This window comes from Macaca mulatta, chromosome 4, assembly GCF_049350105.2.
Source record: "Macaca mulatta isolate MMU2019108-1 chromosome 4, T2T-MMU8v2.0, whole genome shotgun sequence".
NCBI lineage: Eukaryota > Metazoa > Chordata > Mammalia > Primates > Cercopithecidae > Macaca > Macaca mulatta.
The window spans coordinates 115834045-115857439 of NC_133409.1; the positions used below are offsets into that span (position 1 = coordinate 115834045).

Consider the following 23395-nt stretch of genomic DNA (forward strand, 5'->3'; position numbering starts at 1 on the left):
AGAGGGGAACAACACACACTGGGGCCTTTCAGAGGGTGGAGGGTGGGAGGAAGGAGAGGATCAGGAAAAATAACTAATGGGTTCCTTGCTTAGTACCTGGGTGATGAAATAACCTGTACAACAACCCCCATGACACAAGTTTACCTATATAACAAACCTGCGCTTGTACCTGTGAACTTAAATGTTAAAAAAAGAAAAAGAAATGGTTCAAAGAACCATTCAAAGATGAGTCAGTCAGGTTCAATTCGGATGCTGCTTTCTCCACCTTTTATAATTAGAAAGAAATGCACTAACTGCTCACCCTAAAAAGACCCTGGTTTGAAAGAGATTTTAAAAAATAGACCATAATCAGTTAGTTTTTCTATATAATCATTTTTTAAATCTTCTGTTAGAATAAATTTTTAAAACTTTACCCCAGATTTTTTTTCCCCAAGGTGATTTGTCTTCATAGCCCTGCAAGTATGATAAAACCCTCTCCAGCTTTATTTTAATCCTAAATTGTTTTTTAGGTTTTTATAAATATTTATAATCTGGTCTCTAACATCAGCTGCCTTCTTTTAAATGTGCTGTGTTCCATTTCACCAAACATGTTTAGAAGGATTTTCAAATCAACTTTACTAAGTATACAGATTTTTACAGTGTAAGGTTTTACAGTGTAAGATTTACAGATTTTCAGTGTAAGGTTTTGTCGAATATAGATAGATAGGACATCCACATCACCTGGAAAATCTACCTCATGCCCTGTCTTGCTCCCCTGAGCTCAGACTTTAGGTAACTGTTGATGTCCCTTCTATCGTTAGAGGTCAGTTTTATGTGTTCTGGAATTTTAAATAAGTGGAATAATAGACTGCACAATCTTTTGTCTGGTGGCTTCTTTGGCATGGCACAGTTTTTGAGATTTGCTCATGTTATTATTTAATACTTTTTTTTGCCCAGTGGTTTATTCAGTTTTATTGTTCAACAGTATTACAGTGTGTGTCTGTATCACAGTTTGTTTATTCACTCACCCCTGTTGGTGGAAATTTGGGTTGTTTCTGGTTTGAGACTATAATGAATAATACTAATATGAATATTTTTGTATAAACCTTTGTGTAGATGTGCTTTCATTCATTTCTTTTGGATAAATACTTGAGTAGAATTTCTGGATCTAATGTTTAATATGTTTAACTTTATAAGAAACTGCTGAAGTGTTTTCCAAAAGAGTTACAACCATTTTGCATTCCCATAGCAGTAAGAGATTGCCCATTGTTTCACATTCTTTTCAACTCTTACGTAGTGTCTGTAAGACTTATTCTTATGAATGTGCAGTAGCATCTTACATTTTTGCTTTGCATTTAATTAGTGATTAAATGATATTTAGCATCTTTCTGTATGCTTATTGGCTATTTTCTATAAAATGTGTGTTTCAATCTTTTGGCCATTTTCTAAATTAGGTTTTTCTGTTATGAGTGAGATACAAACATTCGTTGTATAGTCTGGATCTAGCACTTTGTCAAATTGATGTCTTGTATCGTCTCCTAGTTCATGGCAAGTTTTCTTTACGTTTTTGGTTTCTTAACACTGTAATTCAGGTGTTTCTTAAATTTTGATGAATTCCAATTTATATGCCTATTTTTGGTTCATATTTTTATGTCCTCAGAAATGTTTGTCTATCCTAAGGTAACAAACATTTTCTTCTAGAAATTTTGTAGATTTACATCTTATGCTTGGGATCATGGCCCCTTTTAAGTTACTTTTGTGCTATGGTATGACTTAAGAGTTAAGGTTCATTTTATTTTCTATGTGGATATCCAGTTGTTCCAGAATAATTTTTTGTCAAGACTATCCTTTGCTCATTGACTTTCCTTGGAAGTTTTGTCAAATAAATTGATTGTAGTATAAGTGTGGGTCTGTTTCTGGAATCGCTACTCTACTCCATTGATCTATATGTCTTTATGCTAATACTTGATTACTAGAGCTTTATAATCTGCCATAAAGTTAGGTAGTATAAATTCTTCAGTTTTATTTCCCTTTTTAAAAATTGTTTTGGCTTTACCAAATCCTTTGCATTTTCATATCAATTTAAGAATCAATTTATAATTCCACAAAACATCCACTAGGCCATCTGTTGGGATTACTTTCACTCTTATAGGTAAATTTGGGGGAGAACTGATATATTCTATCCATGAACATGGTATCTATTTATTTACATCTTAAATTTCTCTCAGGAATGTTTTGTAGTGTTCAATGTAGAGGTCTTACAAATATCTTGATAAATTTACCTCCAAGTATTTTTTATACTCTTGTAAATTATGTTGTTTAAGTTTTTAATATTTGTTGTTAGTATGTAGAAATTTGTCTTTGTATCTTACCCTTATATCCTGCAACCTGATTAAATTATTAGTTCTAGTACCTTCATTGTAGATTCCTTAGGAGGGTTTCTTTCGTACATGATCATATCAGCTGCTAAAAGACAGTTTTACTTCTTCCTTATAAGATTTGTAATTGCTTTTATTTCTTACTTTCCTAATTTCATTGGCAGAAACCTCCAGTACAGTTCTTCTTTATGTTAGTAAATGTGTCATTTCTGAATATTGATCTAAATTTTTACCCGTCTTTCCGTGTCTGGTCCTAAGTTAGGAATAGGGTAATAGGCATGCCTGAAGGAATCTCTAGGGGTACAAACTAGTCATTATGTAATTGAGGGTTTAACTTGTATTATGATGAGATAAACACTGCTTTTTTCCTTAAATGAGATATGAAAGTTGTTATTTATTACCTCCGGTGTTTGTGTACAATTGGTGTAATAATTCAGAAATAGAAAGCCAAATTTTCATTTAGTGTTTCTTTTCTTTTTTTGAGATGGAATTTAACTCTTGTTGCCCAGGCTGGAGTCCAATGGCGCAGTCTCTGCTCACCACAAGCTTCACCTCCCAGGTTCAAGCGATTCTCCTGCCTCAGCCTCCCAAGTAGCTGGGATTACAGACATGCGCCACCACGCCTGGCTAATTTTGTATTTTTAGTAGAGACGGGATTTCTCCATGTTGGTTGGGCTGGTCTCGAACTCCCAACCTCAGGTGATCCGCCCGCCTCAGCCTCCCAAAGTGCTGGGTTTGCAGGCGTGAGCCACCACGCCCAGCTCATTTAGTGTTTCTTAGGCATTAACATTCAAGTCAAACTAGAGGAAGAAAGTAGATCTAGGTGCACTTGCCCTTCTATACAGCTGTCTCTGTATATGCTGAAGGTAATTTAAGATCTTTGGGAAGTTCTTGACATTAAATTTCTTAGAACTTATGTTCTATCTCAAAATTTTGTGCCAGTGTTACCTTTTATTCTCTACCATAATTCATGTTTGTCTTTTTATGAAATGAATTAAATTAAAATTTTTGCAAATGTAAAAAATTTACAATTTTTAAAATTAGTGGAGGATTTTTTTTTTCATTCCCATGAAGATGCCTGTTGATCTTGTGATTACCATGCATTTCCCTAGCATATACATAACTTATTTCAGAAGCATAGGCTTTATGGTCACCTAATCCTGGGTTTGAGTCCTTGCTCTACTCCTCACCAACTATGTAACTTCTTCTTACTTAAGCTTTTTGAACCTTACTTTTCTCATTCTTAAAATGGAATTATATACCTGCCTTATTTTGTTGTGGGAATTAAATGAAATAATGTATGCAGTGCAGTTCCTTTTGACATAAACAGCTCAGAAAATTGCAGCTGCTGCTGTTATAGTTCTATATGTAGGATTTTTCAAGTTCTTAAATCCTACCATGAAAATGAAGGGAGATAAGTTTTATGCTGAAGACAATTATAAAAATAAGCACCTAATTAGAATAAGTTAATAGCTCTTTAAAACAGCATTTATATATAATATTGAACACATTTCTAAGCATACAGTCTGATGTTCATTAAATACTTAAATAAACTCTTCCCTGACAGAAGAGTATACTTTGAGCTTATACAGCTAATTGGCCTGGGTAACTTATAGATCATTAGGTTTTAAATGTAACTTGAGATTTTACCATATATACTTCTTAGGCTTATACAGAAAATTATAAATTCATGTTTGTAATTACATTGCGTATATTTTTTAGATTTTTTATTGTGGTAAAATATATATGTCTCAATCTATGATTTGGAATATTTTTAGGTGTATATTCAATAGCTGTAAGTACATTCACAATGTTGTGCAACCATCATCACTATTCATTTTCTGATCTTTTTCAAATAGAAACAATACATTTGTTAAACGGTAATTCTCCATTCCCTAGTGATTTCTCTTCTCTCCATGTTTGCCTATTCTTGGTACCTAAAGAATACAGGAAATATAACATACACAAAATTATCTAACAGTAAGATATTATTGAGACTAAATATGTTCATAATATCAACAGATGTGAATAGACCTAACTCACCATTAGAAGAAAAATTTTAATTTTCTTCACAAAGAAGATAGATCCAATGTATGCTATTTAAAAGAGACATACCTAAAACAGTAGTTCAAAAAGACTAAAAATAAACGGGTGTTCAAAGACTTACTAGACAAATGGAAACATTAAGGAAACAGTGATCCTATTAGACAAAATGGAATTCAAGCCAAAATACACCAATTGTAACAAAGAAGGACACATTTTGTGGTAGGTCCAGTGCTTGCTTCTTCACCTAATGATGGCCTCATCCAGGAAACCTGTGACGTTAAGTGGCAAAGGAATCTTACAAATGTAATTAAGGTTATAAATCTTAAAATACAAAGATTATCCTGGATTATTCAGGTGGGCTCAGTCTAATAACATGAACCCTTCAAAGCAGAGAACTTTCTGGACTAGAGTCAGAGAGAAGTGATAAAGGGTACATCAAAGATATTCAAAGTGTGAGAATGACTTGACTTTCCGTGACTGATTTTAAGATGGAGGGGGAAATGTGACGAGGAATGCAAGCAGCCTTAAGAAACGGAGAGATGTTCCCAAATGATAGCCAACAAAGAAATGAAAACTCCAACTCTACAACCTTAAGGAACTGAATGTCAGCCAACAATCTGAATGAGCATGAAAGTATTTCTTTCCCAGAGTCTCCAGAAGGGAACATAGCCCTACCGACACCTTGGTTTTGGGCCTGTGAGACCTCAAGCAGAGACTCCATTGAGCTGCACTGTGCACAGATAGCTGACCCACAGAAACTGAGATAATAAGTGGATGCTGTTTCAGGCCACTACGTTTGTGGTGGTGTGTCATTGGCAGCAGTAGAAAACTCACACACTTTTTAATATGAAAAGCCACAATTTAGAATGAAGGTGTAATAACTGTGGATATCTGTGTACCAATTAACACAGCAGCCACCTTGAAAGCAAAAACTCTGGGAGATTTCAGAAGATAAAGATTGAAATATAGTAGTAATAGGAGATTAACAACATACTCAGGGTAAGACATTTCAAGTGGATGAAATAGAGTAAAAATATAGAAGACCTAATAATCAGTAAGGTACAACTTACAACTTTCAAACTTTACATCTAGATAATAGAAAATAACCTTTTCTCCAAATGCACAGGGAACACAAAAGTTGATCATATATTAATTAGATCTTGAAGAAAGTATCAGGAAGTTTCAGAGAACAGATATATTGCAAACAACTTTTCTCTGATTGCAGTGCATTAAAACTAGAAATTGTAACAAAATCAATAAACTAACATACTTTTCACTTGAAAATTAACCTTATATTCAGCAACTTTTGATCAAAAAGCAAGGAGAAATATAGAATTTCTAAAAGTTAATGATAATTGAAACATATTAGAATCTGTGTGATACCTTTAAAACAGAGATCAGTCCTGGTGTGATTCCGTCCTCTGCGACTGTTCTCTTGAGCAGTGGTTGTTTATCTCCGTCTGCCTTCTCTCCCACCTAAGTGCATGCAGCCACCTGATGGAAGATTTGATGGACATGGACATGAGCCCCCTGAGGCCCCAGAGCTATCTTTTCAGTTGTGAACTAAAGGCTGACAAAGATTATCACTTTAAGGTGGATAATGATGAAAATGAGCCTAGTTATCTTTAAGAACGGTCAGTTTAGGAGCTGATGCAAAGGATGAATTGCACAACAACAGAGAAATTCATAGCCTGAAACACACTTACCAGTAAAAGTGGGAAAAAAACCCCCCAAATGTCCAAGCAAGAAATTCCAATCCCAAAAAAGCTATCAGAAGAACAAAAGGAATTACAAAGAAGAAAATAAAGATAAAGGTAGAAAGCAGTGTGAGGTAGGGAGAAGAAAAACAGATGAATTACAACAGTCCTCTATATCTGCAGATTCTGCATTTGCAGATTCAACCAACCATGGATTGAAAATAGAGTTTTAATTTAGTACTAATAAAGTAATGATTTCTGCATATGCATATGTTTTTATTAATAGATAGACCACTACCTAACTTCGTTAAAAGGAACTAGTGCTGCTTGGAGAAATGTCTGATTTTAGGACTGTTGCTGAGAAAGCACCTAATAAGCTTGGAGCATCTGATGCCACAATGTAAGAAGTGTTTAGAGAATAGTGGGGGGATAATAAAAGGAACCAGTTTGTAGGGGCTCCTATTGCCTAAATCTGGGACCATTTAGGTATCCGTGATAATAACAGATGATAACTAATTGAATAAAATAAGAATTTATGAGTCTATATTGACATAAATAAAGTAAATACATTAGTAAATGATGGGGAAGGGAAAGCTCTTCCCTACAGTAGAATTTCCAACAAATAAATATAGAAACAATTAGAAAATCAGCATTTGACAAATACCACAGAAAAAAACATATTGTTTCTGGGAAGAGGCATCAGTGGATACTCAACTTGAAGTTAAATGTTTGGTGACAACAAGATTTTGCATATTCTCAAAGTGTCTCACCACAAAACATTAATTACAGAGGGGGAAATATTAATTGTACAACAGAGAAACCTGACTGAAACCACCTTACTACATGATTTAAGTTAAGCTCATCAGTAATGGGGCAAATAGACATGACTGTGCCACTTGATATGATGTATTGAGAAGGACTCAACACTTCTCTGTCATTTCTGCCAAAAAAGCATAATCTAAATATAATCATGAGAAAATAGACAATCCAAATTGAGAGACATTCTGCAAATTAACTTCCCTGGACTCTACAAAATATCAAGGTTGTGAAATACCTTGTTCAAGAGAAATTGATATTATATAGTAATTAAGACTTGTTAAAAAGAGAATGATTAAGGGTAACATGTTAAAATTTGGAGAATATGAGCGAAGGGTATAGTGGAATTCTTTGTATTGTTTTTGCATATGTCTGAAATTATATTAAAATAAAGTGTTTAAACTCTTAAGTTTCACTGGATCCCCTCTCTCCTCCTCTAAAAAAATTGGCTATATCCTTACCCATCTCCTTTCTTCATTGTCAAATTTTACAAACATCTGTCTCCCCGTGATGTACTTACTTCACATTGCATACCTGTATCAAAACAATTCATGTACCCCATAAATATATACACCTATGTACCCACAAAAATTTTAAGAATAAAATAATGAAAAAACCTTTCATCAGAGAAATATTGAACTAAAGAAATTGCTCCTAATAGACAATAGGGAAAATTATAATCAAGAGCTGAGTGATACTGCATTGACAAATCATCATGAGAATCTTTGCAACTTGGAAAATAATATTTTATAGCAAGGCTGAATAACATTGATCTTCTAACTTTTTTTTAACTTTATGAACTAGGGCACTTATAAAAAATAGAATTCTATTTACAGAATTATTATAACTCGTTACAATGTCTTATCAAAATTTGATAATGAAAACCATGTGTCTTTACCCTTTTACCTATGAGGAAAGTCTTGAAGACTAGTCAGTTTGCTACTTAATTTGAGTTAGGGGCCTGAGATGCGCTGCTTCTCAACCATTGGAGAACTAGACGTAAAAAAGTCATATGGACTGGAGAGGAGAAAATTTAGTTTGGTTAAAACTTAAATCCAATTATCCTTTCCTAAATTCTCTTTTCAAACTCTTAACATGAGTTTGAGGCATCTTTTCATAAGAGTCATCTAATATTCTAGATGACTTTTCTAAGGCAGGGTTTCTCAAACTTTAGTGTTTGTAAAAAATTACCTGGGAATCTTATTAAAATACAGATTATGTTTAGTTAGCACGAGATAGATCCCAAAATTCTGTATTTCTAGCAAGGTCCCAAGTGATACTGAAGGTCCATGACTACACCTTGAGTTACGAGATTCTAAGCAGCTTTACAGCAGCCACATACCTATGCTTCCTGTCCTCATTACTAGTAAAGATAAAGAAAATTAAAAGGTTTTCTTTCCTCAGGCCCTTCAATCTATCTGAAAAAAACATTATTTTTTTCTTTAAACATTCTTCACATCAGCCATTGCTCTCAGCAACAAAAGAAAGCAATACACGTATTTCATAAATTTAAGGCAACATTAATAATAAAATGTGATAGTAGTCACTGTTTATTTTACATTTGTAACTTTGATTTACTCTCTACTCTTTTATTACATTTCTAGAAGTACAAATATTATTTTATGGATATAGGCAATTCACCTGTGAAACCTGATAAGAGGTGTGGCTTTCAAAAATTGACCCTATATTATTTCCTTACACACTGCCTTGAATTTTTGTTTCATTTTTGTCATGCAGCATTGAATTTTAGGATTGTCATGCAGCATTGAATTTTAGGATTGAATTGGGTTAATAAGCATCTGAAAACACAACTGATTTTGAGAAAATGATTAAAAGTGTATATTTGGGGATGGGCGCGGTGGCTCAAGCCTGTAATCCCAGCACTTTGGGAGGCCGAGACGGGTGGATCACAAGGTCAGGAGATCGAGACCATCCTGGCTAACATGGTGAAACCCCATCTCTACTAAAAAATACAAAAAACTAGCCGGGCGAGGTGACGGGCGCCTGTAGTCCCAGCTACTCGGGAGGCTGAGGCAGGAGAATGGCGTGAACCCGGTAGGCGGAGCTTGCAGTGAGCTGAGATCAGGCCACTGCACTCCAGCCTGGGCGACAGAGCAAGACTCCGTCTCAAAAAAAAAAAAAAAAAAGTGTATATTTGGTATAATTAATTATATTAGTAGTTGATGCTGCTTTCTAACACTAAGCAGAGTTTAACACTTTGCAGAGTCTCTCAGTCTCAAGTCTTGGCACAATTAATGTTGGGGGCCCAATAATTTGTTGTGTGGGGACATAGAGGGAAGGCTCTCCTGTGCATTATAGGATGTTTAGCATATCATCTGTTGCCTCTGCCCACTTAATGCCAGTAGCAACACCCTCCTCCCCCAATATCATGATAAAATGTCTTCAGGCATTACTAAATTTCCTTTGGGAAGTAAAACAGGCCCAGTTGAGAAACACTGATTTAAATGAAAAGAATACAAGGTTTTAAATTTATGTAAAAGGGATAGTGAATAAATTTTGAGGAATAGTATGCCATTAGATAGGGACACTTTAGTCTTCTTTTTAAGTAATACAGAAATAATTTTCTGGAGAGTTGATTCATCATTGGTTTAGATAACATCATGTGTAAAGTAACACTGACAATATTTTTACTCTGACCAGAGCAATGTCTTGATATTCTTCATAGAGTACCACATATCACCTTTTATTATATTTTTTAAAAATTGCATTATTTATATCTGTTTAATACCTAGGAAAAAATTTGGTTTCTGTCCTGTTTATTCATGTCTTTAAAACAGAACATTTTGTTTTTTAAATGTTGTTTCTTCCTAACTTGATCTATAGATTCAGTGCAATTGCAGTCAAAATCCCAGCAAGTTTATTTTGTGGTTATTGAGAAACTGGTTCTAAAACTTTTTGTGGAAAGGAAAAATAACCCAGAATAGTCAGTGTAATACTGAAGAACAAAGTTGGAGGTCTGACACTACCCAAATTTTAGCCTTCCTATAAAGCTACAGTAATCAAGACAACATGGTATTGGTGGAAGACTAGACACCACTAGATCAATGGAACATAATTGGCCAGGCGCGGTGGCTCACGCCTGTAATCCCAGCACTTTGGGAGGCTGAGGAGGGTGGATCACGAGGTCAGGAGATCGAGACCATCCTGGCTAACACGGTGAAACCCTGTCTCTACTAAAAATACAAAAAAAATTAGCCGGACTTGGTGGCAGGCACCTGTAGTCCCAGCTAACTCGGGAGGCTGAGGCAGGAGAACGGCGTGAACCCGGGACGCGGAGCTTGCAGTGAGCCGAGATCGTGCCAGGACACCCCAGCCTGGGCAACAGAGCGAGACTCCGTCTCAAGAAAAAAAAAAAAAAAAAGGAACAGAATAGAGAGCCCAGAAATAAACAGATACAAAGGTAGCCAACTGGTCTTTGACAAAGGAGCAAAGGCAGTTCATTGGATAAAGAATAGTCTTTTCAACAAATGGAGCAATAATAATTGGATGTCTATATGCAAAAACAGTGGATCTTTTTTGCATATAGATATCCAATTATTGCTTTCACAAAATTAAATCATCTTTCACAAAAATTAAAATATATTTTAGACCTCATTGTAAAAACAAAACCATAAAACTTCTAGAAAATAACATAGAAGGAAATCTATGTGACCTTAGGTTTGGCAATGAGTTTTTAAATACAACACCAAAAGCACTATCCATGAAAAAAAAATGTATAAGTTGGAATTTACTCATATTAAAAACTTCTGCTCTGTAAAAGATACTGTTAAAAGAATGATAAGACAAGTCACAGACTAGAAGAAAATATTTGCACAGTCCATATCTTGATAAAGGACTTGTGTCTAAAATATACAAAGAATTCTTAAAACTCACCAATAAGAAAACCAGCAATGCAATTAAAAAACGAGCAAAAGTTCTGAGCAAATACCCCACAGAAGAAAAGACACAGATGGCAAATAAGCATATGAAAAGGTACTCAACATCATGTATCATTAGGGAATTGCAGTTGAAACCATGAGATGCCACTTCATGCTTATTAGAGTGATTAATATCCAAAAAGGATATTGACATTACCAATTGCTAGCAAAGATACAAAGCAACAGGAACTACTTATTCATTACTGATGGGAATGCAGAATGATGCTGCCATTTTGGAAGATAGTTTGGCAGTTTCTTACAAAGCTAAACATACCTGTTTATTAGGATCTAGCAGTTAGAGTCATAGCCATTTACCTGATTGGATTGAAAACTTATGTCCAGAGGATACCATGTACATGGATGTTTATATTAATAGCAACTTTATGTGTAATGTCTAAAACTCAGAAGCAACCAAGGCGTCCTTCAGTAAGTGAAGGGACAAACTGTGGTACATCTATGTACTGTGATGTTATATAGTGATAGAAAGAAAAGCTATCAACTCACAAAGAGAAATAGAGGAAATCTTAAATACACATTGCTAAGTGAAAGAAGCAAAAGAAGCCAGTCTACAGAGGCTGCATACTCTGATTCCAACTATATGATATTCTGGAAGAGGCAAAACTGTAGAGATAATGAAAAGATGAGTGGCTGTGAGGGATTTGAGGTGAGGTAGGATAAATAAGTGAAGCACAGGGTATTTTAGGCCAGTTAAACTATTATGTTTGATGCCCTGATGGTAGATACATGACAGTATCCATTTGTCAAAGCCCATAGAATATAAAATGTGAACCTTAATGTGAACTATGGACTTTAATAATAATACATCAATATTGTTTCATCAATTTTAACATATGTACCACACAAGTGAAAGACGTTAATAATAAGAAGACTGTAAGGGAGAGGGATAAGTAAGAACTTCAGTACTATCACCTTAATTTTTCTGTAAACCTAACAGTTTCCTTAAAAATAAAGTCTACTAATTTTTTTAAAAATCATATTTGTCATACTGTTGCTTCTAATAACCACATTGTGAAAACAATCATTGTTCATCAGGAGACTGGCTTAATTGTTATCTCCATTTTAGAAAGTACTGTAGAGCCATTGAAATGAATAGGAGCACTATATCTTTCTTTACAAATAAATCATATCTTGAACAGTCCTTTACAGTGTTCATCATGTGTTGTATTTTAACTGAAACTAATGTTAAGTTTGCAAATATTGCGGTAGGTACTCTTTTGGTTAATATTGTGTGAGAGTGCGCATGCACCATTTCTGGAATGATTCGTAGGAACCTATTAATGATAATTACCACTGAGGAGTGAAACTGGAGACTAGTGAATACAAGTGAGACTTATCCTTTAATTTTTTAGCCAAGCTTTGTTTTTTAATTTTAAATTGTAATAGTGTTTTTAAAGATGTCCTTCTCTTCTACCCCCATTTGATAGTGGATTTTTCCTTTATTGAGACCTGTATCACAACTTCGTATATTTTCTGTCTCCCTTGCATCCTCTTTGTTTTATTCAAGCTAGCCTTACCCATTCCATATGTTTGCTTTGTATATATTTTCTTACCCGATTATTAAGATCCAACCAGACTTTTTTTTTCTCTCTCTCTGCTGTTATTTACACATGTATTTAACAGACCGTGTTCAATATATTTGTCTTAGTTTGTGCTGCTATATTAAAAAATAAAATAGAACTCATAGACTGAGGGGCTTAAACTGTCAGCCCAACCTTTTTGGCACCAGGGACTAGTTTCAGAAGAGAATTTTTCTGCCGACTGGAGTGGGGATGGTTTTGGCATGATTCAAATGCATTACATTCATCATTAGATTCTCATATGGAGTGTGCAACCTAGATCCCTCGTATGCACAGTTCACGAAACGGCTTATGCTCCTGTTAGAATCTCATGCTGCCACTGATCTGACAGGAGGTGGAGCTCAGGTGGTGTTGCTTGCTCACCTGCCGCTCATCTCCTGCTGTGTGGCCAGGCCATGGACTGGTACTTGTCCAGGGCCCCGGGGGCTGGGGACCCCTGGCTTAAAGAACAGACATTTATTGCTCTGGAGACTGGAAAGTTCAAGATAAAGTTGCTAGCAGATTTGATGGCCATATTCTTGCTCTGTCCTTTCGTGGCAGAAAGAGCGCTAGTTCTGGTCTCTTCTCTTCTTATAAGGACACTAATTTCATCATCAGGGCCTCATCTTCATAAACTCGTCCAATTGAATTACCTCCCAAAGACCCTACCTCCAAAACCATCACATCGGGGTTAGTACTCCAACATACAAATTTTGGAGTGTGTGGAGACACAAATAATCAGTTCATAATAATAATATAGGTTCAAAAATCCTCAGCCAAAATCCTTGGATCAAACGTAGTATACAATTTAGAATTTTTCATTTTTCAGAATATATGTATATATTACATATTAAATAATACCCTCTGAAAGAACCCAGAGCAGCAGCCCTCTTACCCTCTTTTGAGCACATTAATAGTTCTGCAGTGAATATATATTAATAAATATTCACAGTTAGTTACTTTTAAAAGACCCATGTTAGTTTAAGCGAGATTTAATCAACAAATGAGTTAGGAAAAAAAATTTGATTTCTAGAACATTTTAGATTTCAGAATTACGGATAAGTGATTACAGACCTATGTAATGTTTTTTTTCATTTGAGACATAATTTACCATGAAATTCACCCTTTTAAAGTGTATATTGCAGTGATTTTTAGTATATTCACAAGATTGTGCAGCTATCACCATCTAATGTCAGAAAATTGTATTCCCTTAACAAAAAAACCTGTACCCATGAGCAGTCTGCCCCATTCTCCCAGTCCGTGGCAATGACTGATCTTTCTATCTCTATGGATTTGTCTTTTCTAGACATTTCATATAAATGGAATCATTCAATATGTAGTATTTTCTGTCTTCATTTAGCATAAATGTTTTTAATGATTCATTCATGTGCATATAGCATTATTTCATTCTTTTTTATGGCTGAATAATATTCCATTGTATGGATATACCACATTTTGTTTATCAGTTTATCAACTCATGGACATTTGGGTTTTCATTTTTTAGTATTATGAAAAATGCTGCTGTGAACATTTTTTTTTGTTTGTTTGTTTTTTGAGATGGAGTCTCGCTCTGTCGCCCAGGCTGGAGTGCAGTGGCGCGATCTCGGCTCACTGCAAGCTCCGCCTCCTGGGTTTACGCCATTCTCCTGCCTCAGCCTCCTGAGTAGCTGGGACTACAGGCGCCCGCCACCGCGCCCGTCTAATTTTTTGTATTTTTAGTAGAGACGGGGTTTCACCGTGGTCTCGATCTCCTGACCTTGTGATCCGCCCGCCTCGGCCTCCCAAAGTGCTGGGATTACAGGCGTGAGCCACCGCGCCCGGCCTGCTGTGAACATTTGTACACAAATTTTTGTGTGGATAGATGTCTTCAGTTCTGTTTGGTATATACCAAAGACTGGAATTGCTGGGTGATACGATAACTATATTTAACTTTTTGAGGAATTGTCAAGGCTGTTTTTTAAAGCATCTACACCATTTTACATTCCCACCGAACTCTATGAGAGTTCCTATTTCTCCATAGCCTTATAAACACTTGTTAATTTTTTTTTGTTTATAGACATCCTAGTGAGCATGAAGTAGTTTGGCTCACATTTCTCTGGTTCACATTGTGGGTTTGATTTGTATTTCTCTAGTGAATGATATTGAGCATCTCTTCAGGTACTTATTGGCCAGTTGTATATTTCCTTTAAAGAAATACATACTCAGATCCTTTGCCCATTTTTCAATTGGATTGTATTCTTCTTCTTAAGGTGTAGGAGTTCTTTATATTCACAAAACAAATATTTTCTCCTATTCCGTGGGTTGGTTTTTCACTTTGCTGATAGTATCTTTTGAAGCAAGAGAATTTTTAATTTAGATGAAGTCCAATTTTTTTTCTGTTGCTTGTGCTTTAGGTATCTTATCTAGAAAATCATAGCCTAATCCAAAGGTCACAAAGAGTTACACCTGTTTTCTGTTAAGGGTTTTTATAGTTTATTAGCTCTTACATTTGGGTCTTTGGTCCGGTTTGAATTTTTATATGGTGTGAGGTAAGGATACAAGTTCTTTTGTATGTGGGTATCTACTTGTCCCAGTACTATTTGTTAAAAAGGCTCTTCTTTCCCCATTGATTTTTCTTGTAATCTGCTTTTACAGAGGAGAAAATGTTCAGAAGTTCTTACTCTGTTTTTATTGACGTTACCTCTATAGTTTAATTTTTATTTCAAAATTGGCATTATAGCTAGAGCATAATATGTAGCATTTAGGTCACCCCAATGTGGTCATCACTGATATGATTCTGTAACTACTAATTTAAGTTCTAGTATTTAAATATGTATAGTTTTCTTGGTCTTTATAAAGTATTTATATTTTTTACATTTGTTCTGTATTCTGTTAAGTCACTGATTAAGCAGTCTAACTCTGGGTCAGTCATCTCTACAGATTGGGAAGATAGCTAAGAGGTTTGTTTTTTTTTTTTAGCTTTTTTTTTTTTTTTTTTTTTTTTTGCCAAAATAGACATCAAAGGAAGGGAATCTTAACTTCAAATCCTGTTTCCATATCATGTTCTCCTACTACTAATTGGCACTTGGTAGTTATACTGCCTCATGCTACAAACTATTTTTTGTTAACAGCTATTAGGAAGGAATGTTTTTCACTTGAGAATCCTAAGTATAAGTCTGTCTTGCCTTTCGGTTCACCACAGTACCAAATATAGATGCCTGAATCTAGTAGAAAAAAAAGATTAACTCCTTTATACCCTCTACTAATGAACATTTGTTACTATAAAGGAGTCACTTCAAAATCTTTTGCAATGAAACCCTTTTTAAATAATGAATTCTCTTGCAGAATCCCAGCATGAAAAATAGTACATGCAATATCACTCTGTTTTCAAGAGATGACTATAGCCTTCTTGGTCCCCTCTCGTTGTCAACTCTGTCCTTCCCAGTGAACCCCAAAGGCACCCTGCCATAACTGAAGAATTCCCCAGAGTGCAGGTCTAAAATTACTTCCAAAAATCATCTTTTCAGGCTAGGTAGGTTCATGCATTACTTCTTTTATTCTCTCAGGATTCTAAAATTTACTTCAACAGTCATGTGAAATAAGATGAAAAAATCTCCCTGCCATTCATGATTTCATAACATTCATTGATCTCTTTATATCAATTCCAGTTAAAGGAGGAGCCCCACACACTTAACTGTGCTTACTGGGACTCTTCTTTTTGGGTCTGGTCTTGACAACTCTTTAGCCCAGTTGTCCCTGGAACTTGGGGAAGATTTTGGGGGAAAAAGAGCTTAGGTTTTTCTTAACATAGATTTCACCCCTTTTATACTCTGAAACTTTTCATTAGAAACTCAGTTATAATATTTTTCTTCCTCTTTTTCTACCAGCTTTAATATAAAGTTCATACAATTGGGAGAAATGTGTTCCGCTACTTAAAGTGCTTAGGACGTTTTTCCACAGAAACATTGTTTTACATGACAATTTTTTCAGTGTTGTTAGTACTCTGTTTCAGGAATAGTATCACTTGTACAGGCTTTTATGGATTGTAATACAATTTAACCACTATATATATCATTTATATATATTACTACTTCTATGGGAAAATGTTCTAAATTTTCTATTTTAACTAACAGGGTAATATAGCCTGCATTTCATGGTTTTGGGGTGTGTGTGTGTGTCTGTTAGTCATAATGTACTTTTCAGTCAACATTAAAGTCTCATTTCAGTGTAGTGGAATAAAAACTTTGTATTTGGTCTAACAAAGAGTTTCATTTGTTTACTTATTAGTGAAGACTTTTCAAATGCTTTATCTCTTTTATGTACATGTTCTCAATCAAATAGTCTCATAATGAAAATTCAGGTATAAATGCCTGGAATTGTATACTAAATTAAAATGTATCTTAGATTGTTTTTGTTAGATCTTTGTCATATTCTAGCAACTCATATTGAATATAATGGTTTTGTGCTTTTAATATCAACTTTTAGAACTGTATTTTAATGAATATATTTTTGCTTTTAGATCATCTGGGGAATATTTTTCATCTTAGTTGCATTACTGTTTGTAATTTCTCTCTTCTTGTCAAAGTAAGTACAGTAGACACATTTTCTAAAGCACTTATGCAAATTCTGTGATAATATACATTTTGTTGCTGAATGCCATTAGTGTAGGCTATTCATCTTAAGTAGTTTTCTTACTTGAAGTGTTCTATAGCATTAACTCAAAGAATGGCTAAAACGTCCAATAATAGAATGTTTCTTTATTCTCCATCAATTGAACAATAGCTGTGAGATATTTAAGTGAGATTTAATTTGTTATCCATTGTTTTCTTTGATTTAGATGTATTTGCATGCTTAAATTATGATTTTTTTCTAAATTTGCTGAAAATTTGGTAGTATAACATAAATTTCATTATAATTTTTTTAGTTTAGATAAAGCTCTTCATTCAGCTGGAATAGATTCTGGTTTCATAATTTTTGGAGCAAACCTGAGTAATCCACTGAATATGCTTTTGCCTTTACTACAAACAGTAAGTAAAATATCAATCATTTTATACTGTAGCTGCTAGAGTATAAAATGCTAGAGTCTAGCAAACATTCTGACATCCTGTTCCACATAAAATTATTATGCTAAAAACCTATTAATAGTTTGACATATGCTTATGTTATTTTCTAGTTTTACTTTTTATTTGCCTGTAGTTTATACATTGACATGTTGCTTTAAATATTATTATATTGATATATTCCTAGACTTTTATGTTATACATAATTTGACTTGGGATATATTACATAACATGAGGTGACCCTCTCCAAATTATTTTTGGTATTAATATTTAATCAAGTCTTTTATCTCATCAATAAATGCAATTTTAGTTTAATTTGCTTTAGGATTTTTCTTAGTATAATGGTATTAAAAATTTTGGTAATAGTTTGGTACTTGTTTGTTTTTTGAGGATTTTTTTTTAAACACAGTAGCCTAATTTAAATCAAGGTTGATATTGTAAATATTTGCCAAATGGGAATAATGTTTTTAGTTTACTTTATATGACTGTTAGAGTGCTTATAGTTTGTATGTTAAATTTAATTTCATCTTTTTTTTCAGGTTTTCCCTCTTGATTATATTCTTATAACAATTATTATTATGTACTTTATTTTTACTTCAATGGCAGGAATTCGAAATATTGGCATATGGTTCTTTTGGATTAGAGTAAGTATATATTACAGTATTTTTTTCTCATTTTGTGTGTAATCTCCATTATTGCAAATTATCTGAGATTTAGAATATAGTAGCTGTATCTTTATACCACAAGTGAGAGAAATACTAGCCTTTTCACTTCATGTTGACATAAGAGTACTTTTTATCTAGAGCAGTGGTTCTTAAACGGGGTGATTTTGCCCCCCCGGAAACATTTGGCAATATCTAGAGATATTTTTAGTTGTTACAATTGGGGAGTGCTAGTGGCATGTATTGGGTAGGGGCCAGAGATTCTATTAAAAATCCTGTAGTGCATAGGGCAGACTTATCTAGCCTAAAATGTCAGTAGTTCCATGGTTGAGAAACCCTGGTCCAAAAGTTATATTATTTCTTAGTAGAAACACATTTGAATATAATAGATACACTGAAGCTCAAAAGATAGCCCTCCCTATTAGTAAAGATTACCGTATCATTGGTTATTTTCTTCAAATGCTTATTTTGCGTAAATTAACAATTTTAAAATGAAGCTGTATCAGATAGACACTACTTCCACTACTGTGGGTAGTGACACTACTTCCACTACTTTTACCCACTACTGTGGGTAAAAGAGATCTCAGTTAAATAGTGGCTTGAACTAATGAAAGATTTCTTGCTATGGAAAAAAGAAGCTAGTATTGCTTCAGTAGCTCAAAAAGTCGGATCCAATATCTCTGTAATTCTTCGAGTATCTCTGTCATGATTGTAGTATGGCTGCTGCAGTTCCTTTTATCCTGTTCATATTCTGTGAAGAAAAAGGTAGTTAGGAGAAAGGGGTATACAATTATATCAATAAAACAAGACTTTTACAGAAATCCCTAACAGACTTCTGCTTTGCTTTTCATGTTTAGTATTTTATCACATGGCCACTACTGGCTATGAAAGAACCTGGGAAATGTAAATTTATAAATGGTCTTATTGTCATCCCATCTGGAATTGGAGTCTGTACTACAATCTAGTAATAAAACAGGGAGGTGATACCTAAGTTGCTAAAATAAAAGCATGCTATGGTATTGAAATGAAGCAAGTTACCTGGTTCCTTATATTTCTGTTACCATGTATTTTCATTTCCCTTTAGTATAGATAAATGTGAAAAGCTCTTTAGTAAGATTATCAGAATTTTTCATAAACTAATTTTTATAGCAAAGTATAAGGATGTCATGAGTATTTCATAGAAATGGATGTTTATAAACACATGACATTGTCTGTTCTTATACAGTATTATATAAAAAGTTATATAAAACCATAGTATATTACTGATACTTATAGTTTAAATTCATAGTTCTAATCTTTAGATAGAACTAGAGGTAGTTTACAATTAGCTCCATGAATTTCTAACAGATAGTGTTACACAGTAAGTTTAGAAGATTTCTTTGGAAATAGACCATATGAATTATCTTAAAATTATTTGGGATGATTAAGAATTTTTAGTATTTACTTTGGAAGAAAAATAATGGTTGACTAAACTGTGTAAATCATTTCCCATAACACAAGAACAGTATTTAATGCTTTACAAATGAAATATTTTGCTGAAATTTTGTCACTCTTTTCTTTCCAGTTATATAAAATCAGAAGAGGTAGAACCAGGCCCCAAGCACTCCTTTTTCTCTGCATGATACTTCTGCTTATTGTCCTTCACACTAGCTATATGATTTATAGTCTTGCTCCCCAATATGTTATGTATGGAAGCCAAAATTACTTAATAGAGGTAAGTGAAATACTTAAAACTTGATTATTTTGATATTTTAAAGATAGTGATATTTAAAATCAAATTTTAATTGTGATGGTTAGCATATTAGCTTATCAGATTAAATTTAATATTGCTAAAACTGGTTTTTTATTTCTATTTTTAGCGTGTTTATATTTGTTTCATACTGTTGTTTTTTTGAAACAACACACAGAATTTCATTACAATAGTTCCTTAAATGGGCCCTGTGATGCTAAGCTACTGAGCTTTACGTTAGTACTTCATTAAAACTCATAATACTTCCTCTAAAATAACATTTTAACTAATTTTAATAATGTGGCTCCCAAAGAACATTTTGGTGAGCACAGCATGTCCGTTCATTGGCACTATGAATCCCCTAGAAGAGACTTTATAAATGTTTTATATGTAGATAACTATACATTCTTTTAACGTGATAGGTATCCTCATATGCTGATTTATTGATGTTGTTGAGCTCTCAAAAGCCACTTGTGACTTTTAGTTTTAATAGAACAGTGTTTGGATTTTCTGACGATTCAAAATATTCTGACCAAATCTGATTCAAACTTTGTTTAGTTTGTTTCCTTTTTTTAAAATACCTTTTGCTCTGCTTCTTAACTGTTCAAACCATATTTATGTTTCAGGGCCTGATCAAGCATTGCTTTAGTGGAGTCTTTCATTATTAAATCATTGTGCCCAGATCATTTCTTTTTTATCCTGCACTTCCTTCATTCTTTCTTTACTTTAACATGCAATTAGAAAGAAAAATCTAACAAACATATCAACCTTCAATCAGTACCCTCGATAATATTGATGAGTGTTAAAAGGCTTTTTCATTGAAAAATGTTTACTTATAATGCAGGTGAAACAGATAAAGCACAGATCATGATGGAGGTACATGAATGACCTGAGTTTGGGAAACACCATGCTGGAAAATCACCTGAACCATATTTCTCACTTCTTATACCTTTTGATTCTCTTCTTGCCCAATCATCCCCTTCACCTACCTCACTAGGTCATGCTTATTAAACATCCTCCTGTGAAGGAATGAAGGAAGACTATGCTTTTGCTTGGACAAAAGATATTCTTTGCATGTTCCACAGTCTGAAAATAGCATTCTTTTCAGATGCTCTACTTTGTACTTAAAATGGAATTTGTTCTGGGAAGAAACCCTGTTCTTCAACACAGGACCTAAAGGATTATTATTGCAAAAAGCCTTAATGTTTGATTTACCATAATTATTTTTCTTCTAAGAACAATGTTACATAAAATTTACATTTTGGAATGTTAGATAGATGTAGTTAGTATATGGAGTATACAGTTCATAGTGATTACTTTTTAAATCCAAATGTATTTATTAATGTGGTTTTTACATTTTAACTATATTTTTATCTTTCAGACTAATATAACTTCTGATAACCATAAAGGCAATTCAACCCTTTCTGTGCCAAAGAGATGTGATGCAGATGCTCCTGAAGGTAAAAGCAACTTGTTTTAGAACTTACAACTTTGTAGGAAAAGAATTTACTGGCATTTTGCTGTGTTAATCATTTGATGCATTTGTTTTGCTACGTGGTAAGAAAGAAACTTTCAGCAAGTAGAGGTTGGCAAATCTCTTCAATGGAATTTCTTGTTAATGAAAGGATTTGCATTAGAGAAAGAACCATTAAAATTACTTAGGAAGTAACAAAATGTAGTTATTATTTATCACATTTACTAGTATAATAAGAAATCCCTCTTAAGTGATTTTTTTTTTCCTTAAAAACATAAAGGAGTTTGGTGGAATCTACAGTTTTTAGTACCAAGACCAAAAGTACTTATGACCTAGAACAATTTTTAATTCATCCATGTCTGGTTATTTAATTTAATAATAATAGTATTAGTTATAATAGCAGTTAACTTTAAAGATATACAGTTGTGCCGGGCGCGGTGGCTCAAGCCTGTAATCCCAGCACTTTGGGAGGCCGAGACGGGCGGATCACGAGGTCAGGAGATCGAGACCATTCTGGCTAACACGGTGAAACCCCGTCTTTACTAAAAAATACAAAAAATTAGCCGGGCGAGGTGGCGGGCGCCTGTAGTCCCAGCTACTCAGGAGGCTGAGGCAGGAGAATGGCGTAAACCCGGGAGGCGGAGCTTGCAGTGAGCTGAGATCTGGCCACTGCACTCCAGCCTGGGCGACAGAGCGAGACTCTGTCTCAAAAAAAAAAAAAAAAAAAAAAATACAGTTGTTTTCAAGGCACTGTGTTAATTATAATATGTGTACTCTGACAAAAATTCTGTGCTCTTAACCCCTGTGTAGTTTTAGAGTATCTTTTTTTTTTTTACTATGTGAGTTGTTTAGGTGATTTTTTCTTTGAATGTTATAGTATTCATTTCTGATTAAGGATTCCTGATTTATTCTTTCAAAATTTGTAAAAGTGTTTTCTATGCTTGCCTTCAATGCTTTTATTTTGTGGTAAAGTAATGTGTCAAATATTGTATGTTTCTGCATGAATCATTCATGAATACCATTATAAAAAACACAAATTCTGAGGTTTTTTTTTTGTTTTTGAGATGGAGTCTCGCTCTGTCGCCTAGGCTGGAGTACAGTGGCGCGATCTTGGCTCACTGCAAGCTCCACCTCCCAGGTTCACACCATTCTCCTGCCTCAGCCTCCCGAGTAGCTGGGACTACAGGCGCCCGCCACCCTGCCTGGCTAATTTTTTGTATTTTTAGTAGAGACGGGGTTTCACCATGTTAGCCAGGATGGTTTCGATCTCCTGACCTCGTGATCCGCCCGCCTTGGCCTCCCAAAGTGCTGGGATTATAGGCGTGAGCCACCGCGCCTGGCCAATTCTGAGTTTTTTATAGCAGGGTCAACTATGTAATGTAATAGAGTATTAGGAACAAGTCACAAGGTACAGGGATAGGCCAGAGGAAGACACAATTAACTCTGCCTTGTGGGGATCACTGTGGAGTAGTAGTCAAAAAAGAAACGTTTCAGAAAAGAGATATCAGAGCTACATTTTAAGGTATCTGGTATGCACATCAAGGGAAGGCTGTTCTAGCCAGAAGAATAAAGTGTACAAACAATTACCTTAAATTGCACAGGCGTGTGTTCAAGAACATTGGTTTTGTTTGGGGATTGGAGGGAGGAAGGCAGAGTCATGAGTCAGATCATAAAAGGTTTTAGAAAGTGACGAAAGAGGTAATGAAGTGTTTCAAGCAAGAAAGTAGAAGTTATGATCTGATTTCTTTTCAGTAAGTTAATTATAGTGGTTATAGAGATAATGGATTTGAGAAATTGAGACCAGATTATGGAAATCACTTAGGGGAGGGAGAGCTATCTAAAATAATCCAAGAGAATTGAAAGCCTGATCTGAACAGTGGTCATGAGGGTGTGAAATAAAGAAATTTAAGGAGTAAATTGAAAGAATTTCTGATTAGTTGTAGAGCAATGGTGAGAGAAACAGAAGATTCTAGAATGATACTCCAGTTACTGAGTACTTTGATTAATTTTGGTGTTACCAGCTGAGGTAAAAAATACATTGGGAGGCCAAGGCAGGCGGA

At 34.4% G+C, this 23395-nt stretch overlaps 1 protein-coding gene across 2 annotated transcripts in view; it reads left to right on the forward strand.

Annotated features, from left to right (window-relative positions):
* The window catches only part of LMBRD1 (LMBR1 domain containing 1), a 151485-nt gene that overhangs the window by 106859 nt on the left and 21231 nt on the right, over positions 1-23395 (forward strand). For both annotated transcript variants that reach the window (XM_028846823.2, NM_001194516.2), the window contains 5 exon segments: positions 16930-16994; positions 17335-17437; positions 18010-18114; positions 19697-19846; positions 21243-21321. In XM_028846823.2, coding sequence (XP_028702656.1) covers positions 16930-16994; positions 17335-17437; positions 18010-18114; positions 19697-19846; positions 21243-21321 — 502 coding nt within the window.